The sequence below is a fragment of the Ovis aries genome, chromosome 3 (assembly GCF_016772045.2).
Source record: "Ovis aries strain OAR_USU_Benz2616 breed Rambouillet chromosome 3, ARS-UI_Ramb_v3.0, whole genome shotgun sequence".
Taxonomy (NCBI): Eukaryota; Metazoa; Chordata; class Mammalia; order Artiodactyla; family Bovidae; genus Ovis; species Ovis aries.
Genome location: NC_056056.1, coordinates 166,057,426 through 166,070,474, shown reverse-complemented (window position 1 = coordinate 166,070,474; position 13,049 = coordinate 166,057,426). Strand labels below are relative to the sequence as shown.

At 48.7% G+C, this 13,049-nt stretch overlaps 1 protein-coding gene across 3 annotated transcripts in view; it reads right to left on the bottom strand.

Annotated features, from left to right (window-relative positions):
* ELK3 (ETS transcription factor ELK3) overlaps positions 1 to 13,049 on the bottom strand; it is a 70,887-nt gene that overhangs the window by 32,060 nt on the left and 25,778 nt on the right. For all 3 annotated transcript variants that reach the window (XM_012174834.5, XM_027967632.3, XM_060413074.1), the window contains one exon: positions 11,169 to 11,377. In XM_012174834.5, the coding sequence (XP_012030224.2) occupies positions 11,169 to 11,377 (209 nt within the window). The remainder of the gene's footprint in view (positions 1 to 11,168; positions 11,378 to 13,049) is intronic.

Here is a 13,049-nt window from a genome sequence, read left to right as displayed (position 1 = left end):
ATCCCCTGGAGGAGGAAATGGCAACCCACTCCAGTGTTCTTGCCTGGAGAATCCCACGGACAGAGTAGCTTGGTGGGCTACAGTCCATGGGGGTCGCACAGTCAGATATGCCTGAGCACAGCACTGCGCTGTAGATGCTGAGAGTACTAAGGAAGGCCAGCTCCCAGAGCAGAGGAGGCATCGCCAAGTGTCCACATCAGCGGGAGGAGGTGACGCAAACAGGAGCTGGAGGATGACCAGGGCCCGGCAGGAGAGGCAGAGGGGGAGTGCAGGCACACGTGAGGTCTGGACAAGGGGCTGGGGTGGTGCAGCAAGGCAGTCAGGCTGGGGCCAGATGGAGTAGAGAGCTTGGAACCTTTCCTGGAAGCCACAGGGAGCCAGGCAGGTGCACAAGCAGAGGGGTGCCATGCTCTGATCTGGCCTTTTTTATTTAATAGGTAAGTTGTTTTTTTTTAGTGTTTGTGCCAGGTGGCATGTGGGATCTTAGTTCCCTGACTGGGGATCGAATCCACACCCCCTGCATTGGAAGTGCGGAGTCTGGACCACCAGGGAAGTCCCCGATCTGGCATCATCTGGACACACAGGAAGGGCAGGGTGTTTGGGGTGTCCAGAACCACCACCTCATGTTTTCAGCAGGCTCTGAGGACACTGCCAGCAGTTCTTCCACTGTCATTTCAAACAACAAACACTGGAGGTGATGCCCCTCTCCCTGCCCTGGGGCGATCATCAACAATATTAGGAATACTGGATTCAAGCTTGAGTTTTTGGCCCTGCAGCTGGGTGACCCTCCAGCTTTATAGTCCTGAGCATGGGCCTTGGGGTTGAGACTCCTAGGTAGAAAGCTCTGCTGCTCACCAGTCGTTTCTTCTTGAATCTGTTATTAACCTCACTGAGATTCAGTATCCCCATCTCTAAAATGGGTCCACTGCCGACAGAGCCGATGGGCATTTCACATGCAGGGAGATGAGCCTAGCTCAACACAGAGGCTCCGTACATGTGAGCTTTCCCTGTTACAGTCACAAATGTGTGGTAGGAACCAAGATAAACTGTCGCTGGAGCCCAAAGGAGATGGGAAGGAGGCGGCTCAGGGGAGCAGCTGGGCCCAGTGGGTGGGTGGTGGGCGGTGTGATGCGAGCACTAGGGGTTTTGTCAGTTTATCTCCACAACCACCCAATTTTCCTGCCACGAGAAGCCCAGAATCAGGAAGGCTCATGCCGGCAAGCTGGTGTGGGCTTGGGCAATGGCCTGACATCAGTGGATTTGGCCAGGCTGCCAAGCACTGCAGCCTCGTCAGCACAGTGTTGAAATGACTCCCAGGACTCTAGGTGTTTCTTAGCAACGGCACTATTTGAGGGAACACTGAGTGCCAAAGGGAAAGCTGGCTTGGAAGTTTGTACAAGACAGGCGGCACCCCTAATCAACCCTCAGGGTCCCCCCAGCAGGTTGGCTCCCTCAAGCCAACTGCTCCCTCATGGGGCAATGGGGCCCAGGCTGGAAGCCCTCCACGAGGCCATCAGCTACCTCACAGGTTTCCGGGCAGCATCCCGGCCCAAAAGCTTGCAGAGAGGCCCTGGTCATCCCCGAGGCCCCCAGGCAAAACCCAGTTGCCATCTGTTGTACTTTTAACCATCCAAGTGGCTGACGGGACATGAAAGAAAAAAAAGGCATACAACGAAACACGCCCAGCCCTCAATACTCAGACCCAGGGCTGAGCACACAGAACCGTCCAAAACACAAAAGACCCCTGAACAGAGTCCAAGATAGATGGGTCTTCTGTGAAATTTCACAACCCACGAAGGTGTTCTAGAAAGTACCAAGACACAAATGCTTGCCGGACTTTTGTTCTTTCTCCACTCTGACAGACAATACATCACATAATATTCACAAAATTTATTTGGAGGAATTAAAGAATTCCACCCGGGCCAGGCTTCTTGGTGCAGGCATTTGGGTTCAGATATATATTATTAATGCAAACATTTTCCTGTCGGGATTGCACACCCAATTTAAAATGAATTATCCAATTAAGTTAAGAAGGTGATGCATTCTGCTTCCAGGAATATGTTGCCAGTGACTCTGTCTTGACTGTTCTCTACTAAAAACCCTTCCAATTAAGTTAAGACTGTTCAGGACATCGTGAGGCTAAGCCGGGAGGTTGCTGTGGAGACAGGAGGAGTCTTCATCATATCACTATTTCAATCTCCTGATGAGAAGGGAGCTGGCAGAGCTCTCAGCCTCCCCCTGGGATGAGTGTTCACTGCCAACAACAACAAGGACAAAAAGCTCTGTTGGACAGAAAAGGATAAAAGATCGTGTAAGCTTCCAGATCTCCTTCTGCAGCTACACAGGGAGTCATGGCTTGGGCTTCCTCAAGCAGAAGCCAGTTGGCGGGTGCACACAAGAGGCAGACGCCACCCTGTCCCTTCTCTCCCCCTCGCTCTCGGTCAGTTCTAGAGGGGGTGTGCAGATCTGATGCGGAAGGTGTGACGCTGCCAGCTCAGCCAGTAGACAGCAATTGACTGGTACCAGTTGGCCACAAAGATTGGGGCTATGGGGTCAGACGGAGACACCACTGATGTCACGAAGAGTCAAGAGGAATCACAGATGTTTATTTCTAAAATGCAAACCTGACCACGGCACTCTCTCGCAGACAGCCCTGTACTGGGTCTTCACTGCCCTCGCCATCAAGTTCATCCCCCGCTCACTCTTGCCATCTCATCCCTCCTTCATTCCCTAAATAAACACTCAAGACTCTTCCACACCTCCCGGTCTTTGCACGTGCTGGTCCCTTCTTCAGTATATCCCTTCGCTACTTTTGTCAGCCTGATAAATGTGTTCTTACTCAAGACCTGGGTCAGATGTCTGGACCTCTGGCAGCTTTGTCTCTGACTTTACAGGCTTCCCTGATGGCTCAGACGGTAAAGAATCCACCTACAATGCAGGAGACCTGGGTTCAATCCCTGGGTTGGGAAGATCCCCTGGGGAAGGGCATGGCAACCCTTTCCAGTATTCTTACCTGGAGAATTCCAAGGACAGAGGAGCTTGTGGGCTACAGTGCACAGGGTCTCTAAGAGTTGGACATGACTAACACTTTACTGCAAGGTAGGTGCTAGAATCATGACCAAGCCAGCGCTTTGCTATCATAACTGGTTTTCGTGTTTGTCTCCCTGAGCAGCTGCTAAGCCACTCAAGGGCAGGGGGTATGTTTTCAAAGGAATGGTCTAACCATAGAAGAAAAGGCAGAGGTGAGAGAAAGCGGCCATGCCAACTTGAGAAGGATGTACAGGCATATCTCAGAGATACCACAGGTTTGGTTTCCCAGATCACTGTCAATAAAGTGACCATCACCCTAAAACAACTATCGCAACAAAGTGAGACACAATTTTTTTGGTTTCACAGTCCATATAAAAGCTGTATTTATAGTATACTGTGATCTGTTAAATGTGCAATAGCATTATATCTGAAAAAACAACATATATACCTTTAAAATATTTTATTGATTAAAACACATGCTAATCAAAAAAAAATAAAATAAAATAAAACACAGGCTAATCATCATCTGAGCAAGTCAATCTTCTCGAAACAGTAACATCAAAGATCACTGATGACAAACGTAAAACTAATTAAAATGTCTGAAATACCGTGAGAATTACTAGACTCATTCAAGTTGTGGGTTGCCACAAACTTTCAATTCATAAAGAAGTGCAGTTTCTGCAAAGTGTAATAAAATGAGGTATGCCTGTATAATTAGAAACCACCTAGAAGCTGTCCATGAGGTGAGTAAATGCTGTGAATCCCGGGGGTTGCCCATGCCCCTCACACTTAGGCCCATGGGTGCCAGCAGTAATCAGGGCCAGAGACAGGTGTGTTCTGGGTATGGACACTTCTCTTTCCCACCCCAGGACGAGAGATTTTAAAACCAAGTCTGCCTGATGTTCCTGCCTGGAGAATCCCAGGGATGGCAGAGCCTAGTGGGCTTCTGTCTATGGGGTCTCACAGAGTCGGACATGACTGGAGCGACTTAGCAGCAGCAGCTGCTGCCTAATGTTATTTAGAGTTGCTAAACCATTTAATAAATAAAACCTCTGTGACAGATCCTTATGTCTTCATCAGGCTGTAGGAGTACCTTGTGGAAGACTCAGTTTAAACCTAAGAAGAGAAAAAACCCTACCCCCAAAATGTAAGCCATCAGAACTACTGATGCAATGAACCAGCCCACCTCTGAGGCTCCCAGCAAGACAGAAAAACATGTTGTTTGGTAGGAGATGATAGTGAAATGCCCAGGCATGAACTGAACATCCGTGTAGGTCTCCGTCCACCCTGGTGTCTGCCCTTCATGGGCTCAGACACAGGTGTCCTCTCATGACCTGCGTGTTTCCAACCTGGGATTCAGAGCACTGAGTCACCTCTTGAACAGCTTCTGGGTGGTTCTAATTACATAGGCATACCTTCTTTTACTACACTTTGTAGATACTGTGTTTTTTACAAATCCAGGATTGGGGCCATTGGGATCAGTAGGTTTTTCTTCTAATCTGTGTTTTGTATTAAAGTCCTCTGCTCTTTCAGGGCATGGAACCCCTGATTTCCGTAGACTCTGAAACCCTCTAAGGTGGGGCTCATCTTCATGGCCTTCGTTCCACCCTGGGGACCCAGCATAGTGCCTGGTCCACGGTGAACACATTGTGACGTTCTGTTCAGAGTCTAGTTTCACACCTGCAGTTGAATCGAGCTACTGTACATGTCACAGGAACAATGATCCTTTAGGATTCGATGAATCAAACCACAATCTCCAAAGCTCTCCTTTGGTGCGTAATTGTGAAAATCTAAATGCAAGCCCAGGAGTGTCAGAAATCATATACATCATATGGGTTGAAGTGTACTTCCATAACGGTAGGGGAAGGCTTAGTCACAGGGCCTGTGGATGTGACTTCACAGAGGTGAGCAAGTTAAGATGCGGTATTGAGGGTGGACTCTAATTCAATACACCTAGTGTCCTTTAAAGAGGTAAATTTGGACACAGGGAGCAATGCCATGGGATGACAGAGGCAGAGACTGGAGCTAGAAGTCAAGGGATGCCAAGGACAGATGACCACCACCAGAAGGTGGGAAGAGGTGAGGACGGATTCCACCCCAAGTCTCAGAAGGAATCTGGTCCTGCTGACACCCTGACTTCAGCTTCTAGCCCCCAGAATTGAAGAACAAATATCTGCAGTTTTAAGCCCCTCACTTAGTGGCAAATTGTTACAGTAGCCCTAGAGAATTAATACAATAACCGAAAGGCAGTAACTTTTTTCTGACATGTATTTAGCGTCAGCTTTCATGATAGAAGTGATCTGAATCTGGGTGGAGGCCACTTCACTATGTTACCCGTTTGCTCATTCATTTGCTTCCAATACTTACTAAGCCCCGGGTATGTGCCAGACTCTGTGCAGAGCACCAGAGTGACGAAAGTGAGTAAGCCAGGAGCCTGTGGTGTAGATAGCTCTGTGAGTGGTCACAGAAACAAACACTTGCACCGCCGGGCAGTAAGTCTTAAAACACAGATAATAGAAATGATGGGCATTTTTATCGTGTGTCCTTACCAAGTGTTGATCACACCAGCCAATCCTAAAAGAAGCCTCATTGGAAGGACTGATGCAGAAACACCAGTATTTCGGCCACCTGATGTGAACAACTGACTCATTGGAAAAGACCCTGATGCTGGGAAAGATTGAGGACAGGAGAAGGGGACGACAGAGGATGAGATGGTTGGCATCACTGACTCAATGGACATGGGTTTGAGCAAGCTCCAGGAGATAGTTAAGGACAGGGAAGCCCAGTGTGCTGCAGTCCATGGGGTGGGAAAGAGTCAGACACAATGGAGCAACTGAACACAAACGAGGTGCTGAGCACCTGAGCACATGGTCACACGCACGCCTCACACAATCCAGGGAGGAAGGTGCTTTTTGGTGCCCACTTCCCCATCAGGGATCCGAGACACAGGGATGGAGACACAGTAGGACTCTACCAGGATGGCAGTGACCACAAAGGGAGCACGAGGAGGGGGAGGCTCGCCCCACCAGGGGGAGCACGGGGAAGTGTCTGATTAGGAGGGGCGGGAAGTGTCATTTAAATATGAAAGCATCTTTGAAAGCTTAATTGTCAAATCAGCCAAAACAGATATTAAAAAGCACCACAGGGACTTCCCTGGTGGTCCAAGTGGTTAAGAATCTACCTTTCAATGCAGGGGACACAGGCTCAATCCCTCATCGGGGAACTAAGATGCCACATGCTGAGGGGCAACTAAGTCTGCACACCACAACTAGAGAGCACACGCAGCAACAAAGATCCACGTGTCACAGCTAAGACCCAACAGAGCCAAAAATAAATAAATAAACATTAAAAAAACAACAACAGCACAAAGCATTTCTTAGCATGAGTAAGAAGAGCTGTAACACCAGGACATGCGCGATCCGCCCACCCTACCCTGGTGTGTGCTGGTGCAGGACGCTGGCACAAAAGTCCTAACTTTCGTCTTGGCACCTGCCTGAATTTTTCAAATAAGTGCTCAGGGAACTAGCCTCTGCATTATTATTGTGGCTTAATGCTTGGCAGCACTGAACATGCTTGGGTACTGTTCTTAGCCCTGTCGTCACTCATTCACTCAGTCATGTCCAGCTCTTTGCAACCCCATGAACTACAGCATGGCAGACTTCCCTGTCCTTCACCAACTCCTGGAGCTTGCTCAAACTCCTGTCCATCCAGTCAGTGATGCCACCCAACCATCTCATCCTCTGTCATCCCCTTCTCCTGCCTTCAATCTTACCCAACATCAGGGTCTTTTCTAATGAGCCAGCTCTTTGCATCAGGTGGCCAAAGTATTACAGCTTCAGCTTCAGCCATCAGTCCTTTTAATGAATATTCAGGACTGATTTCCTTTAGGATTGACTGGTTTGATGTTCTTGCAGTCCAAGGGACTCTCAAGAGTCTTCTCCAACACCACAGTTCATAGGAATCAATTCTTCAGTGCTCAGCCTTTTTTATGGTCCAATTCTCACATCCATACACGTCTATTGGAAAAACCATAGCTTTGACTAGATGGACCTTTGTCGGCAAAGTAATGTCTCTGCTTTTTAATATACTGTCTAGGTTTATCATGGCTTTTCTTCCAAGGAGCAAGCAGCTTTTAATTTCATGGCTGCAGTCACCATCTGGAGTGATTTTGGAGCCCAAAATAATAAAGTCTGTTACTTTTTCCATTGTTTCCTCATCTATTTGCCAGGAAGTGATGGGACCAGATACCATGACCTTCATTTTCTGAATGTTGAGCTTTAAGCCAGCTTTTTCACTGTCCTCTTTCACCTTCATCAAGAGGCTCAGCCCTAACCATGTGTTAACTTAGCTAATCCCTACCACAATCCTATGACATAGTCTCTACTCTTACACCCGTTTTACAGAAAAGAATGTTGAGGCCAAGAGAAATTAGGCAAAGCACTTAGTCATGGAGCTGGATTTAAATCCAAACCCTGTAGCCCAGAGTTAATGCTATTATTGTAGTTCTCACTGTGATAATCTGCCCAGGGTGGAGGGGTGAGGGTGTGTGGGTGGGGGACTTGCGGGCATCCTCCTGAGGAACAAGGATTAAAGAGCCTCAGCCCCAACCTGGTCCCATTAGCCTAAACATTGTTCTCTGACGTCTTTTGCAAAGTTTTGCATACATTTTCCACTTTTTCCCTCTGCCCATTTCTAAATATTATTAGAATGGGTTAAAAATGTAACATGTAGCATATAAAAACAATAATGTCCTCATGCCTGCTTACTCTGGCAGGAAAACTTGCCTATTAGGACAAATCAAGGGACGTACAGTTTCAACAGGGAAGAGATGCTAGCTGGCGAAGAAGAAAAACAATAGGAACAAAGAAGCAGCTGACAAGGTGGGGAGCCACCTAATGTATGCCACGTGCAGAGCAGGTTCTGGGCAAGTGTCAGGGGGGAGGGAGGGAGAGGGGAGGGGAAGGAAGAAGGGGACTGAGGGAGGCATGAAAGGCAGACAGGGTCACAGGAGGGCTGTGCGACGTGAGAAGCACATGCAGCGCAGGACGGGGCACAGCAAGGGCGCCCATGTGGTCAGGGACTCCGCATCCACAAAGACCTTCCTCGAACCTACCTCTCAGGTGAGAGACCAGATCATGTAAGAGTGCCATTTTTGTGGATCAAAAATAGTCAGATATTGGCAATTTCATACCATTCAAACACACAGAGTCCTAGAGTCACACTGACAAAACTGAAAAGTGTCCAGCACAAAATGTGAAATACAGCTTCTCACCCTTTGTTCATCTCTTCTCCCACGTTCTTCCCCCTTTCTGTTCTTTCTCTCCCCTCACTCCCTCAGGGCACCCATCCCTTCTTCATCTCCTCCCCATGTTGTCCCTCCTTCTCTTTTCACTTAAAACTATATTAAGTGTCTGCTGTCAGGACTCCCCTCGAAGTCCAGTGATTAAGAATCCACCTTCCAATGCCGGGGTCATGGGTTCAATCACTGGTCGGGGAACTAAGAGTCCACATGCCTCAGGGCAACTAAGCCTGCTTGGTGCGACTACCAAACCCACGCACCGCAACGAGAGGAGCTTACATGCCCCGATGAAGACCCACCATGGCCAAAACAAATAAATAACTTAACATTTTTAAAAAATTATATGAAAAAACCAACAACCCTGTATTCAGTGTCTAATGACCATCGCAGGTCTCAAGAGAAAGACTCAAACGGCCGAGTGCACACACAAGCGTTTGGTGTAGGTGTTCCCAAGGAAGGAGGAAGGGCATCTTCTCCTGGTGGCTGAGCCCGCATGACACCTGGGCAAGAGCCACGCTGGCCCTCACTGGCAGCGCTAGCTGGCAGCACGAAGGTCACGTGGCCAGACCTTAGCTCAGCCCAGCAGCAGAGGAAAGGGACACTGGGGGTGAGCAGGCCACACTGGCCACTCAGACCCGGCGTGCTTGACAAAAAACAAAAACGTCGAAGGCTGTGATACCCTTTGTGCTGTCTGACTGCCTGCCTGGAAATCAGGTGCTCAAAGGCACAGGAAACAAATGGCTCAGAAGGCAGGGTGTGTGCCTTCCGGTCCGGAACGTGGGCACCCTGGCTCTACCGCTCTCTGGCTGCAGGACTGTGGGCAAGGTTTCCCATCAAAGGCCCACGTCCTTACCTGCAACGGAAGAGACACCCGCAGGACAGTCTCATGGGGTGTGGAGACCAGGCTATACAAAACATGCAGGGTGACTGCAGAATCTGGAATTGCTTTCCCCAGAGATTTAAAAATCTGCCCAAGGGAGATCAGATGTAGACTGTACTGCATGACTTGGCCTGTCTCTTGGGGAAGTCACCTTAAGCCTCTGATCTCTCTCTGGGCTGAAATCCCACAGTCCTCCGTCCCAATGCCTGGGCCATGTGAAAAAAGGGGAAACCGAGTCACAGACACCGAACCCCTTTTCTGTGACACCTTGATTTAAAACTATAAAATTACTTTTTTTTTTTTTTGGTCAGGCTCAAAGTCATCCTCTTAGGCATTCTGCCAGCCAACAAGATGACAGTTTTCCTTCAGAGGGCCCCAATTCTCATTGTGTGACTTAGAACCTGGGAAAAAAGGCAAAACAATAAACCATCTGTGAGGCTTTCAGACAGCGCAATTTGTGAGAAGTGCTTTTTACATCTTGGTAGGACTCTGCATTAAGCCGGCATTAATTAATTGCTACATTAAAGGGAAGCACCTTTAACATTTCAATGACATAATCATATGCAATTACGATCATATAAAGGAACACTTTATAATTAACGATGCCGCCACTTCCTGAAATGTGTAATCCTTCTGTCTTGAATTCCAAAGAGGTTGGCAGGAGGAAGGCACTAAAGATAGTTCAGGAACTAATATTTAAATCAGTTTTTAATTCACCTTTCAACATGAATAGTAAAACCGGAACAAAAGCTTACCCTTATTAGGACTCCAAATCTTTATGTCTATGAGGCCAAATATTCAGCAACAATAGCTCCACACAGAAATGGTCAACAATTACAGGCCAGAAATGATTACCCCTCAAGAGCAATAATTTTGCCCCAGCAGGCACATCAATTGCTTTTCCAGAAACGCATTACAGCTCATTCCGACTGTCCAGACTTTGGAAACTATGCTGTGTTATCATTAATAAAGGACTCTGACTTATTTCCGGGACTTAAACATGAGAACGGTCTTGCTTTTAATTAGGGAGGTTTCCCACGAAGTCGTGATCCCCGAGTACCAAGCATTGCTCTAAGTGTTCCATGTGTGCTGGCTTGCTTAGTTCTACACAGCAGTCCTGAGCCCACATTATTTGAGCCCCATTTTATAAATGAGGACAACAGGCACCCAAATGTTATTTAGCTTGCCCCAGGTACCATCCCCTCCCCACCCTGGAAAAGCCTGTTTGAGTGAATCACAAACCAGACTGGATAAGCAGACTTTCTCGACTGTCACGTTCATTCTGTCACTCTACCTGTGACGGAGGCCCCAGAACCTCCCTGCATCTAATTTCTGTTGTGAGCAAATTTTTGCAGCAACCGCAGAAGAAAATGCAGAGGCAACAAAATTTGACCCACGGTACCACCTAAAGAGTGGATCTCCCTGGTGGCTAACTGATAAAGAAGTTACCTGCCAATGCAGGAGATGCAGGTTCAATCCCTGGGTCGGAAAGATCCCTTGGAGAAGGAAATGACAACCCACTCCAGTATTTTTGCCTGGGAAATCCCATGGACAAAGGAGTCCGGCAGGCTACGTTCCATGGGGTCGAGAAAGAGTTGGAGACAACTTGTGAAACGAAACAACGAAAACACCATCACCTAAAGGGCTGCCAGAAAAAACGTCCCTACGGCACAGCCTTTCTTAAACAGCAACCAAACTTGCATCAGCAGCCCCTGTTTGATGCCCTTCGTGGTATGCTCCCTGGAGAAGGAAATGGCAACCCACTCCAGTATTCCTGCCCGGAAAATCCCATGGACAGAGGAGCCTGGTGGGCTACTACTGCACTGGGTCGCAAAGAGTCAGATATGACTGAGCATGCACGTGCGCACGCACACACTGTACACGGTTTTCCGCTGTCCTCAGTGGACCGTGAGGGTGGCGCCCTCCCCATGACAGCCTCCCGAAACGGCCAAGGCTTACCTTGTCATAATAGTATCGCAGGGCTCTGCTCAGCTTGTCGTAGTTCATGTTTGTTTTGTTTTTCCGGAGTCCCCACAGCTTGGCCACTTCTTCTGCTTTGAGGAGCTTGAATTCACCATCATTGGAAGTCCAGCAGATCAGGTGCTCGTGTTTCTGGTCCAGCAGTAACTGCAACAGGAACTGCCACAGCGTGATTGCACTCTCCATACCTGGGGAGGGAGGGCTGCGTCAGTGCAGCTGCCAGGGCCGGGGGGGTGGGGGCACTCGGGTGGATACCTCAGCACCACCCCTACCCCAGCAAACCTCAAGTGACTTTCATTTCCATCCCAACCGGCCACTCTGGATCATATCCGGCTGCATGTCTGCAAAACAGCCACGATTCAGAAATACAGGGAAGCCCTGTGACCCTGGTATTCGCCACACACATCCCCACAGGTGACAGGGTTACACTGGGGATGATATGAAAAAAATGATTAACGGACTGCCCCTTCCTAGAATCAGTCCTCATACAAACTCTTGCCCATACAATGCACATGGTGTCTGTTCCCATTCGTCCTATCAGCTCCCTCGCTGGTCAGCCTCTAGGCTGTTACCTGGATGAAACACTGGAGCCGCTAAGTGCAGTTACATAGGGGCTGCTGCTGCTGCTGCTGCTAAGTCACTTCAGTCGTGTCCGACTCTGTGCGACCCCATAGACTGCAGCCCACCAGGCTCCCCCGTCCCTGGGATTCTCCAGGCAAGAACACTGGAGTGGGTTGCCATTTCCTTCTCCAATGCATGAAAGTGGAAAGTGAAAGTGAAGTCGCTCAGTCGTGTCCGACTCTTCACGACCCCATGGACTGCAGCCTACCAGGCTCCTCCATCCATGAGATTTTCCACGCAAGAGTACTGGAGTGGGGGTGCCATTGCCTTCTCTGACGTAAGGGCTGGGGGTATGCCAATAGGTGTGACTGGGTGAGGGGAGCTTCTGGAAGAAGGGACTTTGTTAGGTTACTTTCTGTATTCCCAGTGCTCTGATAACCCAGCCCAATGCCCTACTGATATATGCTTAAAGACCTGAGGGATCAGTTACTGCCACTTAGAGAGCTGGTCTCTTTCTTAGGCACTTGTCACGCTGCAGATAGAAACACCTTTTGTGGGACTTCCTGGTGGTCTTAGATTCTGTGCTCCCAGTGCAGGAGGCCTGGGTTCGATCCCTGGTCAGGGAACTAGATCTCACCTGCACAGCTAAGAGTTCGCATGCCGCAACTAAAGATCCCACGTGGTAAATAAGATCCCGCACAGCCCGCCCCCCCAAAAAAAAGCCCACCCCTGTCACAAACACAGAGATGGGAAATGCATTCTGTTCTTCACTATGAGAAGGAAGCCTATAAAATGTTATTTTTCCCCCTTGACTCTGTAGAGGACTTTGTAAATGCTGTTTCTTCTGACTAAAATGCTGTTCCTCAGCTCTGGAGCTTGGTGAAATCCTACTCATCCAACACTACCCAGTTCATATGGGACTTTCTCAAGGAAATTTTTCCCCACTCTCCCAGGCCGTTCCCAACTTCAGACATTTGAAGACTTTCATGGAAATGGGTACTGACTGTAAAAATAACAACAACAATGCCCATTTGTCTCATCAACAATTGCACATTAGGAAAGGAGAGGCGGTTGGGCTGGTCTCGAGAGCTTCATCATAGCTCAACCCTCATGACTGGACACGTGAAGTGCCCTGGGTTTGGATCTGGAAAAGATGCTGGAATGAGGAAGCCCAGGATGACCAGAGGGTGGAAAACAGGCTTCTGGCACAGACAGAAGCTTCGAAGGCCAGTTGTGAGGTGGGGACAAAGCCAGAGAGAAGTAGGGATTATGCCGTAAGGCAAAGAGGAAACACCGAAG